Source organism: Tachysurus fulvidraco, chromosome 1 (assembly GCF_022655615.1).
Source record: "Tachysurus fulvidraco isolate hzauxx_2018 chromosome 1, HZAU_PFXX_2.0, whole genome shotgun sequence".
Lineage (NCBI taxonomy): Eukaryota > Metazoa > Chordata > Actinopteri > Siluriformes > Bagridae > Tachysurus > Tachysurus fulvidraco.
This window is the reverse complement of record NC_062518.1, coordinates 38,792,872-38,815,137: the sequence shown is the minus strand read 5'-3', so window position 1 is coordinate 38,815,137 and position 22,266 is coordinate 38,792,872. Positions and strand designations below refer to the sequence as shown.

The 22,266-nt window shown below is 45.1% G+C and overlaps 1 protein-coding gene across 3 annotated transcripts in view; it reads left to right on the top strand.

Moving 5' to 3' along the window:
* Window positions 1-22,266, top strand: part of LOC113663126 (butyrophilin subfamily 1 member A1-like) — a 36,809-nt gene that overhangs the window by 4,280 nt on the left and 10,263 nt on the right. Inside the window, exons 5-7 of one of the 3 annotated variants that reach the window (XM_027178294.2) lie at window positions 9,682-9,714; window positions 10,055-10,081; window positions 15,966-17,015. The exons of 1 other annotated variant lie outside the window; for it this stretch is intronic. In XM_027178294.2, coding sequence (XP_027034095.2) covers window positions 9,682-9,714; window positions 10,055-10,081; window positions 15,966-16,507 — 602 coding nt within the window. In that variant the 3' untranslated portion in view covers window positions 16,508-17,015. Of the gene's footprint in view, window positions 1-9,681; window positions 9,715-10,054; window positions 10,082-15,965; window positions 17,016-17,919; window positions 18,183-18,362; window positions 18,448-22,266 lie in introns of those variants that run through there. One more of the 3 variants, XM_047819829.1, reaches the window with a different exon arrangement.

The window sequence follows — 22,266 nt, the reverse complement described above, 5'->3', positions numbered from 1 at the left end:
ATCTTAATCTGGCCTCCCAAACTTTGTCCCCCAAACGTCCAACATGAGCTGTACCTCTGATGTACTCGTTGATAATCCTGTCCAAAGAGAACCTCAACATCTTCAGCTCGACTATCTCTAGCTCTGACTCCTGTCTCTTCTTCAGTGACACTGTCTCTAAACCATACAGCATGGTCGGGCTCACCACTGTCTTGTAGACCTTCCCCTTGATTTTCGCTGATATTTTCCTATCACACAGAACTCCTGACACCTTTCTCCACCCATTCCAACCTGCCTGCACTCGCTTTTTTACCTCTTTCCCACACTCTCCATTACTCTGGACTATTGACCCATAGGACTTAAACTCCCGTACCTTCTTCACCCTTTTCACCCAGTAACCTTACTGTTCCACTTCCTTCCCTTTCATTCACACACATGTACTCAGTCTTACTACGACTGACTTTCATTCCTCTTCTCTCCAGCACAAACCTCCACCTCTCCAGGTGTTCACCTGCTCCCTGCTCTCACTACAGATCACAATATCATCTGCAAACATCATCGTCCAAGGAGACTCCTGTCTGACCTCCTCTGGCAACTGATCCATCACTATAGCAAACAGGAAGGGGCTCAGAGCCGATCCCTGATGCAGTCCCACCTCCACTTTGAATTCCTCTGTCTGACCTACAGCACAACTCACCACTGTCCTTCTCTGCTCATACATGTTCTGCACCACTCTGACATACTTCTCTGCTACTCCTGACTTCCTGACTTGTGCTCTTTCTGGGCATGAATCCATACTGCTGCTCACAAATTTCCACTACCTTCCTTAACCTTACTTCCACTACTCTTTCCCACATCTTCATTATATGGCTCAACTCTGCACGTCACCCTTATTCAGATTGGCACTAAGACACTTCTCCATTCCTCAGGCATCCTCTCACTCTCTAAAACCCTGTTGAACAAACTAGTTAAAAATTCCACTGCTGCCTCTCCTAGACACTTTCAGACCTCTACCGGGATGTCGTCAGTACCAACTACCTTTCCACTTTTCATCCTCTTCAAAGCCTTCCTTGTAACTCCTTGTGTTCCTGTCTATTCTCTTCAGTCCTGTCCATGTCCCACTTCTTCTTGGCTAATCTCTTCCTCTAATCTTATCTACTTTCTGTTCCACAGAGTTCACCCCTTCTGCTCTTTTTTCCTTCTCATTTTCCTCATTCATCAGCTCCTCAAAGTATTCCTTCCATCTCCTCTGTAAACTCTCCTCATTTGTGAGCACCCTTCCATCTCTATCCTTAATAATTCTAAGTTGCTGCACATCCTTCCCATCTCGATCCCTCTGCCTAGCAAACCTGTACAAGTCCTTCTCTCCTTCTCTAGTGTCTAACCTAGTGTACAACTCGTCATATGCCTTCTGCTTGGCCTTAGACACCTCCCTCTTCACTCTGCGCTGTAACTCCTTGTATTCCTGTCTATTCTCTTCAGTCCTGTCCATGTCCCACTTCTTCTTGGCTAATATCTTCCTCTGGATACTATCCTGAACTTCCTCATTTCACCACCAAGTCTCCTTATCTTCTTTCCTCCTTCCAGATGGCACACCCAGCACCTTTCTCCCCGTCTCCCTGATCACTTCTGCTGTAGTCTGCCTCAACTTCTGTCTAAATTCCTCACAACATTCCTCCTTTTTCAGCTCCACCACTTGGTTTTCTTCTCTATCTTTGACTTCTTCGTCTTACAGACCATCAGAGTCATCCTACACACCACCATCCTATGCTGTCTGGCTACACTCTCTCCCACTACCACTTTACAGTCACTTATCTCTTTCAGATTGCATCTTCTACATAGGATGTAGTTTACTATCTGCTTAACTCATTTTGTTCTAGAGTAGTGTGATTTCAATTTTGTTATATCCTATACCATTGTTGATTTTATAGTGGGTTTTTTTTTGTTGTTCTCTCAGCTTATTAATCAGGAGTAGTTTCAGTCTTCCTTAAGGTGTGAATTGTGGGCAGGGCTTACTCATTTAAATTGAAGGTTCGGTTTGTAAGTATCTCTCTATCTCACATTGTAAAATAAGTGTCTAGTATTGTTTTGTTATAATATACCATACCTTTATTCTCACTTTTGGTTGACTGCAAATATGTGCCTCAAAAACCCATCTTTGTACTCAATTCCTACTCTTGCAGACACTTTCGTCTACAGAGCAGAGGTCACAATCCAAGTAACCTCATCTACCCTCCTCTGTTGTGTAAGTCTCAAAAAGTGGTGGTAGGTGGGCTCAGGAATTGTCAGTCTGCTGTAAAGAAAGCTAATTTTATCTCTGCTTTAACTTCCCATTACTCCTTTGATTTTCTTGTCCTGCAATTCTACCATCTGCCCATTGGATCCACTCCCTTCCACTATGCTCCAGACCATCTTGCAAGACCTTCTGCCCTTCATTACCACTATAATCAATAGATCCATAGCATCTGGTCAGGTACCAACTACTTTCAAGAGAGCAAGGGTTATTCCCATCGTAAAGAAACCTGCTCTGGATCCAGAATCAGAATGGTCTTTATTGCCAAGTTTGTTTTCACATTCGAGGAATTTTTACACCGCTCTGTTTACACCGCTCCACGGTGTAAACAGAATGGCAATGATAAGAAATGAAGACATATATAATAGACAGTTGTATGTACAGTGGAAAAAAAGAATGTGCAAATTGAAATATAAATGTGCAAAATAAATTATAGATGTGCAGATTGAAATATAAATGTGCAAATTCAAATATAAATGAGTACTTGTAAACAATGCAAGAGTAGGGTTTGTTCTGTGTATGTTAGGTGTTCATCAGATGTATGTTAAGTGTTCATCAGATGGATTGACTGAGGGAAGAAACTGTTTCTATATCTGGTCATTTTGGTGCTCAGGGCCCTGTAGTGTCGACCAGATGGCAACAGTTCAAAGGGTTAGTGTGCTGGATGTGAGGGGTCCAGAGTGATTTTCTTTGCCCTTTTGTTCACTCTGGAGAAGTACAGGTCTTGAAGAGTGGAGAGAGTTGTGCCAATGATTCGCTCAGCAGTTCGGACTACCCTCTGTAGTCTTCTGAGTTTGGATTGGGTGGCTGAGCTGAACCAAATAGTCACTGAGGTGCAGAGGATGGATTTGATGATGGCAGTGTAGAAATGCTTCAACAGATCCTGTGGCAGGTTGAACTTCTTCAGATGACGAAGGAAGTACAACCTTTGCTGAGCCTTTTTCACAATGGAGTCAATGTGAATGTCCCACTTCAGGTCTTGGGAGATTGTGGTTCCCAGGAATCTGAATGACTCCACTGCTGTAACAATGTTGTCCATGATGGTGAGTGAGGGGGGAGCAGGGGGTTTCTCCTGAAGTCCACGATCATCTCCACTGTCCTGAGCGTGTTTAGCTCCAGGTTGTTAAGGTTGCACCAGACAGCCAGCCGTCTGGTGCAACAGGATCCTCACATAATTCCTTGGTCTGTCCAGATGCTGCAGAACATAATGCAGTCCCATATTGACCGCATCATTCACAGACCTGTTTACTCTGTAGGCAAAATGCAGAGGGTCCAGTAATGTCCTTCAGATAAGCCAGAACCAGTCTTTCAAATGATTTCATGACTACAGATGTTAGAGCCACAGGTCTGTAGTCATTAAGTCCGGTAATTTTGGGTTTCTTTGGGACGGGGATGATGGTAGAGCCTTTGAAGCATGAGGGTACTTCACACAGCTCCAGTGAGGTCTTGAATATCCTTGTAAAGATGGGGGCCAGTTGATCAATACAGGTTTTCAGACAGGCTGGTGAAATGCTGTCTGGGCCTGGTGCCTTTCTTCTTTTGTTCTTCTTGAGGACCTGACACACCTCATCTTCACTGAACTGAATTTTAAATGTGTTGGAGTCGGGGTTTACAGGAGGTGAGAATTGGGCTTTTGAAACCTGCAGTAGAACTCGTTCAGGTCGTCTGCCAGTTGTTGATTCACCACAGTGCTGGGCAGAGGTAAAAATACTTCGTTACTGTACTTAAGTAAATTTTTCTGGTGTCAGTACTTTTTCTGGTGTCAGTACTTTATTTTTCGGACAGCTTTTTACTTTTACTTATTACATTTTTACACAAATATCTGTACTTTTTACTTCTTACATTTTCAAAACGGACTCGTTACTTTTAGTATTATTTCTTCTCATTGAGCGCTGTTTCCAGCCTATCATTCTATCATTGTGTAGCTTTTTCACCATGTGACTGGTGTACTGTATTATTTACTGGCTATCAGACATAGACTAAGGATAGCGGAGCTAACAATGAGCAGCACGCCTACAAAAGGAATGGCTAATTTTAATTCAGAGGGAGTCACCGATGTTAAAATAACTAACAACGAGGACATTCCTGAACACACGTGGCCATATATGAGGGAGATGTTTGAAATAATCGTCGTCAAAAAGGATTCCTGGCAAATGCGTTGCGAATTGTATCAACCAGGGGCGGTTCTAGACCCTTTTTAGGGTGGCTTCAGCCCATTGTCTGTAATCTCAGCCACCCTAAAACTATAAGTATAATTTTTTACTTTCATAAATATCAATAAAAATTACGTTAAAATGCAGGACATGTCGTCGATGGGAAAGAAAATTATTTATCAGTTTGATCCAAAAGCGATTTTTTTTTACTTTGCTTTTACACGAGTGTGTTGTAGTCTTTCAAAAGTGCGACTTCGGCTGTCTGCTTTATTTGAACGGAAAAGCACAAGTACGCGCAGCGTGCACGCGCAGACAGAGCTGGAGGCGTTTATCTATAATGTTAATCGGCGGAAAGACACAAAGACGGCAACCAAAAGCAGTGAAATTTCACTATTCTTATTACCAGAGTTGTCATATAATATATAATATAGAACTCTTCTTGTTTTAAATTCTCACTGAGGGCTAAAACCCCCTAAAGATGAAATCCTAGAACCACCCCTGGTGTCAACCCAAAAAAACACGAAGTGCTTAATTTAATTAACATTAATTTTGTCATTTGTAAAACATCACAATAATTTTGAGTTGTTTTCAAGGACAGAGCTGGAATCTCCCTACAGTTTGGGATATGGCCTTGGTGATACACTTGGTATACATTATATTTCCAAAAGTATTGGGTCACCTGACCTTTCTTGCTATATGTGGTTGTTTTCTGATCTCATCCCTACTGAACACCTTTGGGATGAATGTGAACGCTGACTCCACCCTACCTCACCTACATCAGTGCCTGCCTTTCGTAACACTCTTGTGGCTGATGAACACAAATATCCATCAGCACACTCCAAAATGATACATACATATACAAATACATACACACATTATATATTTATATATATATATATAAACATGATGTCCAGTTACCAGCATGACACTAAACAGGTAGTAGTAACGGCGACTTTTTACTTAAGTACATGTTAGAGCCCATATTCTTTACTTTAACTTGAGTAAAAGAGTCTAGTCACTACTTCAACTTGTACTGGAGTCTTTTAAAAAATCTGTACTTCTACTTGAGTAAAGGATGTGTGTACTTTTGCCACCTCTGGTGTAGGGGGATGGTGTCGTGTAGTTGGTGATGGCTTTTAGACCTTTCCACACTGAAACTGATTCGTTAGAGGAAAACTGAGCCCGTAGCTTTTCAGAATTATTTTTCTTTGCCACTCTGATCTCCTTTTCCAGTGTGTATTTCCCTGTTTGTACAAGACTCTATCCCCATTCCTGTGACCATCCACTTTGGCCTGATGGAGCTGGCTGAGTTTTGCAGTGAACCATGGCTTATCGTTGTTATAAGTTAATTGAGTCCTGGTAGGAATACAGAAATCCTCACAGAAACTAATATATGATGTTACAGTCTCCGTGAGCTCATCCAGGTCGGTGGCAGCATCTTCAAAAACAGACCAACCAATGAGAGAGAAACAGGCTTGGTAATCCTGCTCCGCTTCCTTAGTCCATCTTTTTACAGTACTTAATACAGGTTTAGCTGTTTTTAGTTTCTGCCTGTAGGTCGGTATCAGATGAACTAAGCAGTGATCGGATTCCCAGAGCTGCCCGTGGAACAGAGTGATATGCATCCTTTATTACAGTGTAACAGTGATCCAGTGTGTTACTGTCTCTGGTGAGACATGTAACATGCTCTCTGTATTTAGGCAATTCACATGAAAGAATCGCTTTCTTTAAGTCCCCAAAAATTATTGATACAGAGTCCAGATGTTTTTGCTCACTCTCTGTGATCAGATCAGCCAGTGTCTGTAGGGCCGAGCTCACTCACCAGAATGAACGAGCAAAAGTCCCGCGGCGAATAGAACGGTTTGCAGTTAATGAAGAGTGTTTCAAGATCTAGACAGCACATCTTCTTTAACACAGTTACATCAGAACACCACCTTTCATTGATGTAAACACACGTCCCACCGCCACATGATTTCCCCGTTGATTCTGCGTCACGGTCCACTCTAAAGAGCTGAAAGCCCGGCAGACTTAACGCACTGTCCGGAATGGTGTTGTTCAGCCAGGTTTCCGTGAAGCAGAGAGCAGCAGAGTTCGAAAAATCCTTGTTTTTCCGGGTGTGCAAAAGGAGTTCGTCATTTTGTTGGGTACTGTAGTGTCATGGCCGAGACACCTGCCTCATCCTCCGACCAGAGACCACCAGAGAGAACCTTCGCCGGCGCACTAGTGCTTCCGGACTGCATCTCCCATAATTCCCGTTTGTCTGCCACCTGCCCTGACCTTTTTTCCCTGTATTACCGATTCTGATTTTGTCTCCTACGTTGTTGTGTTTTCCGGCTCTGACCCACACCTGTTGTACCACGAGTCTCTTATTAATGCGTGCAAATGGATCCTCCATCTCACGACGCTTCATTACATGTAGAGAGCGGAGATTTGCCAGGTGGATGTTTGGCAGCGGTGTTTTTAAACCGCACTGTCTAAGTTTCACTAGTGCACCAGCACAATTTCCCCGTCTGCGCATCTTGAAGCGCTTAAACAGCACAGCGCTCCGCCAACTACAATATTCAGCAAAATGTCAGAATACTCAAAAATCAGTAAAAGGTCTTGCGGTGTGTACTGCCGAATGTTTAGCAGTTCATCTCTGGTGAAACTGACCGTATATTCTTGACAAAGAGCAGGAAAAACAGAGAAAACACTGAGGAGCTAAGCACTGAGGCTGCTATCCGCAGAGCCATCTTGCCAGAAGTGCATCATCAGACATAAGTAACTACAGACCGGTATCACTTCTCTCGTTTCTTTAAAAAAATTCTTGAATGCATCGTCTATAATCAACTGTCTGTCTATCTCTCACAGAACAACCTCCAAGATCCCAACCAGTCTGGCTATAAAGCAGCTCATTCCACAGAGACAGCCCTTTTGAATGTCTCTGAGAAACTACATGCTGCTAGATCAGCCAAACTGTCATCCGTCCTTATCCTCCTTGACCTTTCAGCAGCGTTTGATACGGTCAACCACAAGACTCTCTTATCCACCCTCAGGAGACTTGGGATTTGTGGATCAGCTTGGGAATGGTTCGCTTCCTACATCTGCTTCATGCAGACTCTCCACTGGCATCCCACAGGGCTCAGTACTTGGTCCTCTTCTTTTCTCCCTGTATACTCACTCTCTTGGTGAAGTTATTTCCTTACATGGGTTCTCTTACCATTGCTATGCTGATGACACACAACTTATCTTCTCTTTCCCACCCTCAGATACCATAGCTTCCGATCGGATCTCAGCATGTCTGGAAGAAGTTTCATCGTGGATGACTTCTCCTCAGTTAAAGCTCAATCCTAGCAAAACTGAACTGCTGTTCATCCTAGGTGATTCATCCCCAGGTCATGATCTTGCTATATCCTTGCACAACGATCTGATCTCCCCTTCAGCCACAGCTCGCAACCTTGGGGTAACCATGGACAATCAACTGTCCTTTTCCTTTCATGTTGCTAATGTGACTTGCTCATGTCGGTTTCTTCTCTACAACATTAGAAGGATTCGGCCATTTTTGTCCACACAGGCTGCTCAGGTACTTGTTCAGTCTCTTGTCATTTCTAGACTGGATTACTGCAACACACTGCTGGCAGGTCTACCTATGAACGCAGTCCGTCCTCTGCAAACGATCCAAAATGCAGCTGCCCGGCTTGTTTTCAACCTGCCTAAGTTCTCGCGTACCACCCCGCTGCTGCGATCCCTCCACTGGCTTCCGGTAGCTGCACGCATCAGATTCAAATCAATGGACCAGCTCCCTCTTACCTAAAAGCCCTCATCACTCCTCACACTGCACCCCGCAACCTCCGATCTACCAGCACTGCTCAACTGGTTCCACCATCTCTCAGGGTAAGAGGCAAGTATACTACAAGACTCTTCTCTGTTCTGGCACCAAGGTGGTTCCCCTAGAGGTCCAGCTGAGTCACTGGCTATTTTCAAGTGGCGGTTGAAGACCTACTTATTCAGGAAAGAGTTCAACTGGCACTTCCTTCCCTATTTTTTGCAAAACAAAACAAAAACCTTTGACAATTTTTCATTGTAACTTTGAACAAATGTTTTAAACTCATGGTATCTTAAATATGTAACCTAGTGAGCCAGCATTAATGTATTCAGTGCTAGAGATTTAAGCACTTATGTCACTCTGGATAAGGGCGTCTGGCAAATGCTGTAAATGTACCTGTGTTCTCCTACCTCCACTCTTGTAAGTCACTCTATGTTCCTCCCTCTTCTGAAAATAAGTGTTAACAACCGTCATGTCCATCTTAGCAAAGTCCACTACCATCTGTCCTTCAAGGTTCCTTTCCGTAACTCCAAACTTGACCATCACCTCCTCATCACCTGTGTTCCCCTCACCAACATGTCCGTTAAAATCTGCTCCTATGACCACTCTCTCACCCGTGGGAATACTCTCCATCACCTCATCTAATTCACTCCAGAATCTCTCTTTCTCCTCTAACTCACAACCTACCTGCAGGGCATAGCCACAAACAACATTCAAACAAACTGATAAATAACCCTCCTCTTCTTCGACCAACAGTAACCCAATTTCAACCGGTGCCCTGTAGGTCAACGGCGACGATGGCGGTCGTTGTTAACCCGGGCCTCGACTGATCCGGTATGAAATTCGTACTGACGATTTGTGATTACGATTTGGTTAAATTTGGCAATGTTTTACGCCGGATGCCCTTCCTGACACAACCCTCTCTATTTATCTGGGCTTGGGATCGGCCTCTGTCACTGGACTGTGACACCCATGGCTAGATTTAATAGTATACTAAATAATTCAAATAAATAATAAAATAAGTAAACAAAACCTTAAACCAGAATTCCCAACACTTTTATAACATGATTTAACATGATTACTTTCAATAAGTACATTTACACATTACTTTTTAACACATGACAAGTTCAGGTTCAGGTTCAGGTTCTGCTGACTCTGAGTTCACTCCATAAAGAGTTCTGTAAGAAAAGTAGAGATACAAACACAGTTACTGTACATTATATAACTTGTTTTCTATATGACTTATAACTGACATGTGACATCATATTCATCTTTGTGAAGTGAATGTAATTATTTAATAATTATATAACATCAGAGGACAGTTACATTTTATAACTGCAATCTGATTGTGTTGTCTATTCACCTTTTTACTACATTACACTGCTGAATCTATTTTTAGTTTTATTTGTGTAGAATTTACACAAAATACTCATCTCTTTTATCTATTTTAGCCTCAGCACTTCAACAAGAGAAGCAACATGTAGGTAAGAATGAACTTTGTGCTTTTAAATTATGTAATGATTATATCATTGAATTAAATCATAAAGGTAACTGGGAGGCTGTTACACTGTATGGGCCCCTTTGACAGAGACGCAGTTTAACATGGTGAAGCTTCACAGGAAGATGCAGTTTGGGGCAGAAGGCAGAAACATTCTCATGTATATTTTAGTTAAAGCAGACAAATTCTGAAAATAAATTAGGTAGAAAATATCTACTGAAGGAATGTGTTTGTGGCAATTTAAATATAGTTCTACTTTATTGGTTTGTATTTTTGGTCTGCAGTAGACATTTAAATATTAATTATTTTATTGTTGTGTTCATAAGAACTTTTAAAGAAGAAGATGTTTAGAGGTAAGAACTTTTTTAACTTCAATGTGGCAAATTCTTTCCTGTTTGTGTGTGTGGTGTTTGTGTGTGTGTGTGTGAATCTATCAGAAATGTGTTGAACACCCCCCCCCCCCCCAAAAAAAAAAAAAAACTACACAAATACACACACCCTTTGAAAGAAAGATTGTCCTAAGTGGTGTAGGATAATGGAGATCTTGTGTGATAAAAATTGTTGTGGAGCAAAAACTATGCAAGAGAGAGAGAGAGAGAGAGAGAGACTAAGCAACTAAAAAAATCAGTTGTTTACATCGGGATTTAGAGACACACTGTTCTCTTTCATCATCTCGTGTTTGAGATCCACCTATGGGAAGGGCATCCGTTCCTGACCTCTACAGAAGCATCCAATTGCACCAAGTCTGGCTTGACAGACAGGAGCGCGTGCCAAAGGCCGGTAAGGTAACGCCCCTTACCCGAGTGCATAATGCACCTGCACGCGCTGCCTTTCCTCAGTTTACTTTCGCTTCTCGCGACTTCTGATCCTACCTCACAGCTCCCTAGTTTTTTGGACTGTACGTTCTGTCTTCAGGAGGACATATCGCTTGATCAGCCTCCGCCGGACGTGTTTGTCCTCTGCCAGGTTAGCTTCGCGAGCCGCCCACGCTTGCACCCCCCTTTTTTCCGTAGGCTGCCCGCCTGCTTTTTTGTCTTTTTTTTCCTCCTTATGGCGCTCTCCAAGGCGGCTCTGGCTACTCCGGAGGACGATCTATCGCGAGCCTGAATGGCCGCGTGCGGTGCGCTTATCGCCGCGAGGGATTCCCATCCCTTCTGCGCTGTCTGAACGGGTCTCAAGCATGCGCAAGAGGCTATTGATCTGCCGGAGAACTGTAGCCATTGCCTGGCGCTCCTAAAAAAGCTCCTGCGTCGCAGGCTCAAGACGGCCACTTCCCAGAGTGTCGACTGCGAGCTGCCCGACTCGGAGGGGGAAAAAGGCGACGCCGCCGCGCTCCCGGGGGCCTCCCACGGCGCGGCTTGCTCTGACTGGGCCGACATGTGTCCTTTCCCGTTTGAGGATTTACTACCGGCCGACGACCGCTTCCCCGAAGGACCATCAGGTTCCGGGGATGAGGCCGAGGCGGGCCTTCTCGAGGGCTCGGATGACGAGGTAGCCATCCCGTCTTCCGCGGCCCCTCAGGCTCCCCCCGCTCCACCTCAATCGGTGCTGTTGGAGCTTTGCGAACGCGCCGCAGCGTGCCTCAACATCGAATGGCCGCCTCTCCTGAACGCTTCAAATCAGGAGAGGGATGTGTATGACGGTAAGCTTCTAGGGCCTCCTGCCGGCCCGAGGAAGCAGCTCCTGCCCGTCCTCCCTGCATGTGCAAAACACATGAGGTATTGCTGGGGAGATACGCTTGATCTAAAACGCGGTCTCGCGGGGCTTCAGGTGAAGGATATGGTGGGTCTGGGCATGGGCGACCCCCCCGTGATCGAGCCTTCCATCGCCAGACACCTTAACCCATCCCTTCTCCGCATCAATCCATCAGGTGTCTTATAAAGCCTCAGCTCTTTCCATTCGAGCTCTCAATGTCTCCTCGCTGTTGTCCGCGTATCAGGCTGAACTCCTGCTTGATTTGGGCCAGCAGCTGGAGAGTGGGTCGCCATCCCCCGATCTCTGGAAGGAGATCGTCACGGTCAATGACCTCGTGCTCCGCAATGTCCGTCAGGCTGTCCAGGCTAGCGGGCGCTCTATGGCTTTCTCGGTGGTCGGAGAACGTGCGCTGTGGCTCAACCTATCTGGTCTCCCCGATAGTGAGGAGCGCCGCATCGCTGGGGCACCAGTTGAGCCGGGTCAAGGTATTTTCGGCCCAGCTGTTGCGCTGATGCAGCAGCGCTGCGTTGATAAGAAGAAGGAGGATGAGGCCTTCAAATTGTGTCTTCCAAGAAAGCCGGCGCCGCGCCAGACGCCAGTCCCACTACGCTGGTGGGTCCAACAAACCCCGTGGGAAGCCACAGGCTCAGCAGGGCGGGCCCCTCCCCCATCCCCCCATCCCTCCAATGACCTGGCGAGGGTCATCCTTTGTTCCGCACAGGCTTCACCGTTCCCCGTGTCGCCCAGAGTGCATTCCCCGGTCCCAGTAGGGATGGTCGTGGGATCGAGTGCAGAAGCAGTGTCACCAAACACCCCCCTTCGCACACCTCTCACATGTTCAATAAAGGCTACGGCCCCAGTTTTTCACAAAAAAATGATGAAAACTTCTCTGGTTTGGCCACTGGAGGGCGCCGTCGCACCATCAATGAACGGTCCGGCCGGACCGGCCCCCAGCGTCCCGCCCTCCCATGTAGGGACGCTCGGGAGTCACGTGACAGCCTGGCTGTCTGTCTCGGCCCCCGATTGGGTGATTCACAGTTTGTCCAATCACCCCCGCTTTTCAACGGAGTGGTCTGGTCCCACACGGACCAGGGCTCCGCCCACATTCTGAAAGACGAGATCTCATCTCTTCTCAAGAAGGGAGAGATTCGAGTTGTGCCCGCGCATCTAAGCGATCAGGGGTTTTATTCTCGTTATTTCCTGGTCCCGTAGAAGGACGGATCTCTCCGTCCTATTCTGGATCTCAGAGTGTTGAACAAACATTTACGGAAATACAACTTCAGAATGTTAACACATGGCTCTCTCATACGTTTGATAAAGTGTAACGATTGGTTTTGCTCGATCGATCTGAGCGATGCTTTTTTCCACATAAGCATCTATCCTCCACACACAAAATTCCTTCGTTTCGCCTACCAAGGCGTATGTTACGAATTCACAGTCCTTCCGTTCTGACTCGCGCTGAGTGCGCGGACATTCTGTCTGTGTGTGGAGGTGGGGCTTGCGCTGCTGAGAATAGCGGGTCTCAGGATCCTGACTTACATAGATGATTGGCTTATTATAGCCGATTCAAGAGAGAATGTGATTCAGAACACTGCCCGTGTGCTCTCACACATCGCTGCGCTCGGGTTCAGAGTCAATGTGTTAAAGAGCAATTTCACTCCCGCTCAGGAAGTCATATTCCTCGGTCTGGAGCTGAATTCCGTCGTGATGCGCGTGCGCCTAGCGCGGGGGTGCGTCTCTTCATTCATGAACTGTCTATCGCGGTTCAGGGAAGGGGCGCGGATACAGTATCGCACATGTCTCAGATTACAGGGTCTTATGGCTTCGGCTGTCCTTGTCTTGCCTCTAGGTCTTCTGAGAATGAGGGCTTTCATGAAGTGGATTTTGTCCCTTCATCTCTGCCCGTTGCGCGATTTTTTCCGCTTTGTCTCGGTGACGCACGTGTGCATGGCCGCGCTGCGCCACTGGAGAGTTTTACGCACATGGGACCCCTCTCGGGGCGGTCATGATGCAGAAAGTGGTCACGACAGATGCCTCCTTAACAGGGTGGGGAGCCACTCAAGAGGGCAGATCAGTGAACGGTGTGTGGCCGATCTCACTTCGCTCAGCCCATATAAATTACTTGGAGCTCCTCACTGTGTGGAAAGCTCTGATGCATTTCTCACCCCGCCTGCAGGGGCATCATGTGCTGGTAAGCTGCGACAATACGACAGCTGTAGCATATATCAACCGTCAAGGCGGCATGCACTCCTCCAGGCTTCACGCTCTGGCTCATAAGCTGTTGGTATGGAGCACGCGGCATTTTCTGTCGTTACGGGTGACTCACATCCCGGGCCTTTTGAACAGGGGTGCAGACCTTCTGTCGAGGGGGAACCCTCTGTACGGAGAGTGGAGGCTCCACCCCCAGATAGTGGGACTGCTCTGGGAGAGGTTTGGCCAGGCTGCCGTCAATCTCTTCGCCTCGCGCAAAAAGGCCCACTGTCCTATGTTCTTCTCGCTTCGGGACGAGGACGCCCTCGGCATGGACGCTCTGGCTCATCCATGGCCCAGCACGCTGCTCTATGCTTTCCCTCCTCTCTGCCTGATATCCCCGACCCTGGCCAGGGTCACGGTGCAGGGTTTATCTCTGATCCTCATAGCCCCCAGGTGGCCCAAGGCACCTTGGCTAGCGGAGATAATTCCTCTTCTGTGTGCGGAGCCGTGGCCCCTCCCGTTGCGTACGGACCTCCTGACCCAGGCGAACGGGGAGATTTTTCATCCTCACCCGGGCAGGGTGGCTGTCTGGGCCTGGCCTGTGAGACGGCGAATTTGAGCATGCTGGGGCTCCCCCCCGTGTTATCGCCATGATTCAGAGTGCCAGGGCCCCTTCCACACGCTCTCTCTATGATTGCAAATGGCGTGTGTTTGAGGCGTGGTGCGAGGAGCATCAGCTCGTCTCGTATCTGTGCTCAGTCACTGATATTCTGGGTTTTTTACAGGGCCTTATCGATCGTGGCAGGTCTTTTTCGACAATTAAGGTCTATTTGGCGGCTATCACTGCATGTCACGCCGGTTTCGGCGACGCTATGGTGGGGCAGCACCCCCTTATCCGTAGATTTATGAGGGGCGCGCGCCGCTCCCTGCCGGTCACCAGTAGTGTGGTCCCGGATTGGGATCTCTCCATGGTGCTGAAGGTGTTGGCCCAACAGCTTTTGAGCCCCTGGGGGATATCTCCCTCAGGTTGCTGTCCTTCAAGACGGCGCTGCTCCTGGCAAACGTGTCAGTGATTTTCATGCGCTCTCGGTTCATTCCTCATGCACCAAATTCTCGCTCAGCGGGGATAGGGTTTGGCCTAAGCCTAACCCGGCCTTCGTGCCTAAGTGCTTTCCAGCCTTCACTGGTGGTGTGATTGAGCTCTCCGCTTTTCACCCTCCTCCTTTTTCCTCTGCGGAGGACCAGAGGTTGAATGCTTTGTGCCCTGTGCACGCCCTACGGGCGTACATGGACAGGACAAACTCTTTTCGGGGGAGTGATCAGCTCTTCATCTCTTGGGCCCCGCCAAACACGGGAAAACCCATCTCTAAGCAACGCCTCTCTCGCTGGATTGTAGAAGCTATCTCCTTAGCGTATGAGTCTAGGGGCGTGCAGCCTCCAGATGGCCTCAGGGCTCACTCCACTAGAGGCTTGGCTGCTTTGTGGGCTCTGTTTGGGGGAGTTCCCTTGCAGAACATTTGTGCCGTGGTGAGCTGGTCCTCTCCGCACACCTTTGTCAGGCACTACCGGCTTGATGTTACTCGTACCACCGTGGCTCATGCGGCCTTGAGTGTGGGCTCTTCGTAGCCACGTGCACTCTTGTCAGCCCTGTCCACCCGGCCTGGCTGTGCATGTTTTCAGGCATATGGTCTTCTCCCCGCCATACGCTCGGGTTGGTCCATTTACATGTTTATTTACATGTTCTTTTCCTGCAGGCTGCCCGCTTGTTGGATGTCAGCGAGGTTTTAACATGCATGTTGCCGCATGCTGTGTTTCCCTTTGGCTGAGCTTTTTGCCCCGCGCAGTATGTTATGTCTGCTGCTTTGTGACGTGCCGAGCACCACCTTTTTGGCCATCCTCTGGCTTACAGGGCCTTGCTGTGAGTGTATTGGGCAACCGGGGAGTTGTCTATATCTCCCATAGGTGGATCTCGAACATGAGATGATGAAAGAGAACATCAGGTTACTGTCAAAACCCCGGTTCTCTGAAACATCGAGTGGAGAGATCCACCAAGTTTGCCCCGCTTGCTGCATGAGAAGCAAATATGTACACTGAGGAAAGGCAGCGCGTGCAGGTGCATTATGCACTCGGGTAAGGGGCGTTACCTTACCGCCTTTGGCACGCGCTACTGTCTGTCAAGCCAGACTTGGTGCAATTGGATACTTCTGTAGAGGTCAGGAACGGATGCCCTTCCCATAAGTGGATCTCTCCATTCGATGTTTCAGAGAACCGGGGTTACGACAGTAACCTAATGTTTCTGTGAATTAATAATTAGGTTTGTTTTGTGAAAATTGTTTGTGTTTCACTCAGTGGATGTGACTCTGGATCCTGATACAGCTCATCATCAACTCATACTGTCTGCTGATGGAAAACAAGTAACACGTGTAGACACAGCAAAGGATCTCCCTGATTCACCACAAAGGTTTAAATTTCCCTGTGTTCTGGGAAATCAGAGTTTCTCCTCAGGGAGATTTTATTATGAGGTACAGGTAAAAGGGAAAACTGAATGGACATTAGGAGTCGTGAAAGAGAACATTAACAGGAAAGGGTATATTGCACGGAATCCTCAAAATGGATTCTGGACTGTGGGACTGAGGAATGAAAATCAGTATAAGGCTCTTGCTATTCCCTCTGTCCCCCTCACACTGAGAGAGAAGGTGGAGGTTGTGGGGGTATTTGTTAATTATGAGGAGGGTCTGGTCTCCTTTTATGATGTGAAGCCCAGATCTCATATCTACTCTTTCACTGGTCAGTCTTTCTGTTCAGAGAAACTCTATCCATACTTCAGTCCTCGATGCAAAGCAGATGGTAGTAATTCAGCACCATTGATCATCTCTGATGTTACTGAATAAATATCTGCTTTAAATTCTATAACATTTTAAACTTTTTCATCTTGATATAAGCCGTTTATTTATTTAAATTTTATGTAAATGTAAACTCTTTAAGCAGTTTAAACATATAGAGTTATTAGGAAACACAAACAATAATAGTTCATAATAATATACTTGTGTGATTTCAGCAAATAAAATCAGATTAAAGCCATTATTAGATTTCTAGAAATCCTACAAGGATGTTAGTGGCTTTTTTAGAGTTTATGTGCTGTTAATCTGATGGCCCTCCAGTAAGCAGTGTGCTGTGTGCAAGTGTACCGAGGAATGCAGGGTACAAATTCAACTTAAAGTGCATTAAATCTAGTTGTTTTAAACAAAATTATGCTGCAAGGTTTTTTTTTACTACATTTAACTACATTTAATTTCCTTCATAGGAAACTCTGCATTTTTTTAAATTCCTAGTGTATTTCCATATATTACCGCTAATTCCCATGGAAAGCCTAAAAATCTACCTTCTAAAGTCTATTAAAATCTACCTTCTTTTTTGAAATAAAGAACACCATATAAATTGCTGTGATTGTGTTTTTTCATTTTCTTTTTTTCTTTTTTTTTTTTGTTTTGTGGTGGTGGATATGATAATTAATTAGCCTTACTAATATGTTCTGCATCCCCGATGTTATTCCTTATACACAAAACTACCATTTGCAAAGAAACGTAAAGCATCTGCTCGGATGTTTCTGATGTAAGGATGGATGAGATTAAGTGAAAGTGAACGTGACGTGACATACGGCTAAGTACGGTGACCCATACTCAGAATTTGTTCTCTGCATTTAACCCATCCGAAGTGCACACACACAACGTGAACACACACCCGGAGCGGTGGGCAGCCATTTTTATGCTGCGGCGCCCGGGGAGCAGTTGGGGGGGTTCGGTGCCTTGCTCAAGGGCACCTCAGTCGTGGCCGGCCCGAGACTCGAACCCACAACCTTTGGGTTACGAATCAGACTCTCTAACCATCTCTGCCCCAGATTATGGATGTATCTTATTGACTGTAAAGAAAAACGGTACCGTTCAAATAAAAATGCATAGGGATTTGACCAAAATCCACTCTGGGGCTCAAAATCCTCTCCCGATGTAAATGTAACTCCTAGAAATTAATACAGCCTCTTCATCTACAGGATCGTCTGTAAAAGGACATTTTATTCCCTTTGCTGCTCTCTGTGTAACTGAAATGTGTGCAATAAATGAGGCGTTTAAACATCGCTTCCTCTTTAAAAAAGGGGAGGAGACCGAACGAAACTCTGTTACTATGGTAACTGACTCTGAGTATAAGTTACCTCTCTTTCAGTAACGGGCTTAACTTAACCTGCTTTCTCGGGTTTAACAAACCCTCATTTCAGGGTTAACATACTCAGAGTTTTCACTTAACCTCCTTTCTGAAACAGGCCCCAGGTGTCATTGGTTTATAAAAGACAAAGAGCTTTATTACAAACGCGACAGCGACTACAAAAATGTCGATCATATATTTCTTCTTCTTCTGTGTGTCAGAAGCATAAATGTACACAAGCGCCACCTTGTGTCTCAGAGTATTTCTGTTATTCATTGCACCGTCTAATATCAGGGAGTGAATTTGCACTTTCATTCTGCTGAAAATCTCCTGAAAATCTCCTGGATATAAACTTCGAGAAACGTCCCGGTTTGTACGAGCTGACCTGTCAGACAGAGAGGCGCTCTTTTAGCGCATTTAAGCGTTTTACTGAGAAAAAAAAATATTATTTTCTAAATTTTTATTTACTATAAAATTATTTGATTATTTTAAGTGTTCAGATGAGATAAATGTGTAATTAATATAATATTATTTATTTTGTCAAAACAGACTGAAGGAATAATAATCATCTGTCATTCAGAGATGTTTATTCGTTTGATGCTGCTCACTGTTTACTTTATGGCATCTCAGTCAGGTAACACACCCACTGCGTCTGTGTGTGTGTGTGTGTGTGTGTGTGTTTGTGTGTGTGTGTGTGTGTGTGTGTGTGTGTGTGTGTGTGTGTGTGTGTGTGTGTGTGTGTGTGTGTGTGTAGGTGTGTATGTGTGCGTGTGTGTGTGTGTATGTGTGTGTGTGTGGGTGCATCTGTGTCTGTGTGTGTATGTGTGTGTTTGTGTTTGTGTCTGGGTGTGATTGTGTGTGTGTGTGTGTGTGTGTGTGTGTGCGCGTGTGTGTCTCTCTGTGTGTGTATGTGTCTGTGTGTGTGTATGTGTGTGTTGGTCTGTGTGCGTCTGCATATGTGTGTGTCTGTGTGTATGTTTGTGTCTGTGTGTGTGTATGTGTGTGTTTGTGTGTGTGTGTGTGTGTGTGTGTGTGTGTGTGTGTGCGCGCGTGTGTGTCTCTCTGTGTGTGTATGTGTCTGTGTGTGTGTATGTGTGTGTTGGTCTGTGTGTGTGTCTGCATATGTGTGTGTCTGTGTGTATGTTTGTGTCTGTGTGTGTGTGTGTGTGTGTGTGTGTGTGTGTGTGTGTGTGTGTGTGTGTGTGTGTGCGCGCGTGTGTGTCTCTCTGTGTGTGTATGTGTCTGTGTGTGTGTATGTGTGTGTTGGTCTGTGTGTGTGTCTGCATGTGTGTGTATATGTGTGTGTCTGTGTGTATGTTTGTGTCTGTGTGTGTGTGTGTGTGTGTGTGTGTGTGTGTGTGTGTGTGTGTGTGTGTGTGTGTGTGTGTGCGTGTGTGTATGAAGTGATTCTGCGGACAATATTAAAAAGGAATGGCAAATTATATTTGTCGTTGTAAAAACCGTGACATAATTGATGTCACATACAGAGCCTGACAACTCAAATGTAATCGTAATTTACTTTGCAGATGGTTTCCAATGTCTCCACATAAACCCGTCAATCATTGTTGGGGGCCGGGATTATGTCATGGGGCGTGTTTATATCTGGAAGTGACGTCATTCACGGTCATGCGCCTCGTAGTCAGTGAACAGGACAGAACATGTGAATTATTTCTCAACTGATTACCTCTTACTGTAAAAGACATATAATTTTAGATGGCATTCTTCCATAACATGCACAGTAACACTTTATTTTAGGGTCATTTAGCTAGTTGCTTATTAGCATGAATATTAATAGAATATTGTCTATTTATTAGTACTTATTAAGCACATATTAATGCCTTATTCTGCATTACCTTATTCTACATTCTTAATTGTACCCAATAGTTACAATACAAACTTAATAACTACCTTACTATCTCTTAATAAGTAGTAAATTAGGAGTGGTACCACATACACAGATAAAAAACTCACTCACTCCACCTGAAATGAAAAAAAAAAAAAATCCAGATATCACTTAAATGTGTGTGTGTGTGTGTGGGGGGGGGGGGGGCAACTTTCAATATTAGTTTCACAAAATACACAATTATTCACCTCAAGAGTGAATTTTAAGAAATTTTAAGTTAACTTTCTTTTGGAGGAAGAGGAGTAAATACATACATTTTCCTTTTTTTTTTAAATTTCTAACGTATCAGAATATTTCAACACATATCCTCTTTTAATAGGGTTTTGGAAAATGCTTGTATAAGATTTCTTACAACTCTATTTGGATATTTTCTATCACAAAAATCAATACCTTCTATGGAGAGCTTTCTAAATACTGAGGAGGCCTTGTAGAACGCTATCTTTAACCATTAGTTACTAATAGACAATATACTGTTTTGGAAAAATAGCATTTATTTATATGTGTAGCATGAGCGAGGAAGGGCCCTTATCATACATAATATTGTGATTTTATAGACATGATTCAAACACAGAGACTGAAGGAAGGAAAACATCCTCAATCATTGGCTAGATTCACAACGACTGATTGTCTCCTGATTAGGAGAATCTTCCCCTTACCGAGGTCTGCATAGAGTTGTTTATGAGCCAACTCGTCTCCAGCTCATTCTGACCCGCTAAAATTATACACAAACAATCTCTGGTAATAACAATTTCTAGTCACAACCAACTTCTGGTCCTGCACACAGAAGGTCAGAACTTCACAAACGGCTTCTTAAGTAAAAATGTCCATCACAATACCAAAAAGAATGACAATTTTGGGTGAAATTTTGGGTAAAATTAACCATTTTAATTTTAAACACCATTTATAATGTTGAAATCAATCCTCTTTTGTAATGTTTTGACTTATTCTTCCATATTAATTTAAAATTTACCCTATTTATTAATATTATCATACGTGTTGATGGTAAGGAGAAGGCAGGGTAATCTATCCTGGATAAACTATCCATCTTAGACAGAAGGATCCTGCCAAAAATTGTAAGATGTCTCTGCAGCCATCTGTTTAAAATTAGTTTACATTTATCTAAATTATCCATATATTTTTGTCCATTATTTCTTTATCTTTATAAATAATGATTCCCAATTACTTTATTTCCTTCTTAATTTGAATGTTTTATAAAGACTTTAGTGGGCAGTTATTGTCAGGACACTGGACTGTGGCCATGTGCTTTTGTTTACGTTCTGTGTTCACGTGTCTGCCCCGCCCTTGTCTCTTCCTCCCCGCTTCTGCACACCTGTTCCTGATGTTTCTGATTGTGTTGAATGTTTAACTGAGCCGCGTTGCCTTGTGTAGCGCGGAATCCTATTGTCTTCATGTCTGGTTTTGTCTTTGTCCTGTTTCGTGTTTTTTTGTTAATAAATCCCTGTTTATTTTAGCTATCCTGCAGTTGGGTCCGTTTTTACCCTGCGTCACTGACAGAAGGATTCTGCCAGACCAGGACCCAGCAGGATAGCTGCGCTTGGACCGGCCGTTTGGGAGCCTTTTTTTTCTGTTATTGGATTCCCCCTTGCTCGGCTGGGGACGTCACTTGGCCCCCTTGCTCGGCTGTGGACGTCCACCTGCCTCGCCGTGTGCCTTGCTCCCCCCACCTGCCTTGCCATGTGCCTTGCTCCCCCCACCTGCCTCGCCATGTGCCTTGCTCCCCCCACCTGCCTCGCCATGTGCCTTGCTCCCCCCACCTGCCTCGCCTTGTGCCTTGCTCCCCCCACCTGCCTCGCCGTGTGTCTTGCTCTCCCCACCTGCCTCGCCGTGTGCCTTGCACCCCCCACCTGCCTCGCCGTGTGCCTTGCACCCCCCACCTGCCTCGCCGTGTGCCGGCGGGACTGTCAGGACGGATTGGCACGTCGGTAGCCACGCATTGAGGGTGGTGGTGGTGGGGGTACTGTCAGGACACATTCTGTGTTCACGTGTCTGCCCCGCCCTTGTCACTTCCTCCTCACTTCTGCACACCTGTTCCTGATGTTTCTGATTGTGTTGAATATTTAACTGAGCCGCATTGCCTTGTGCAGCACGGAATCCCACTGTCTTCATGTCTGGGTTTGCCTTTGTTCTGTTTCGTGTTTTTTTTTTTTTTTGGTAATAAATCCCTGTTTATTTTAGCTATCCTGCAGTTTGGTCTGTTTTTACCCCGTGTCACTGACAGTTATGTAGAGTTTACATTTCACATATGACTAGATTCAAAATTAAACCTGAATCTTTAGAAAATTGTGTAACAGTATGCAGAGCTAATGATATTTGATGTTCATTTTTTAGATATAAAGATGCATTATTATTTGTCTATCTAACACATTTAGCCCTTCAATATCATTATTTTTTATCAGTATGGGTAGCAGTTCTGCAACCATTATAAATAATAGTGATGAGTTACAGCAATCTTTACAAATTCTTCTTTAAACAGTGATGCTCTTCCTCTATAGGACTCAGCCTGACCTTCATTTCTGTCTTCATGATCTC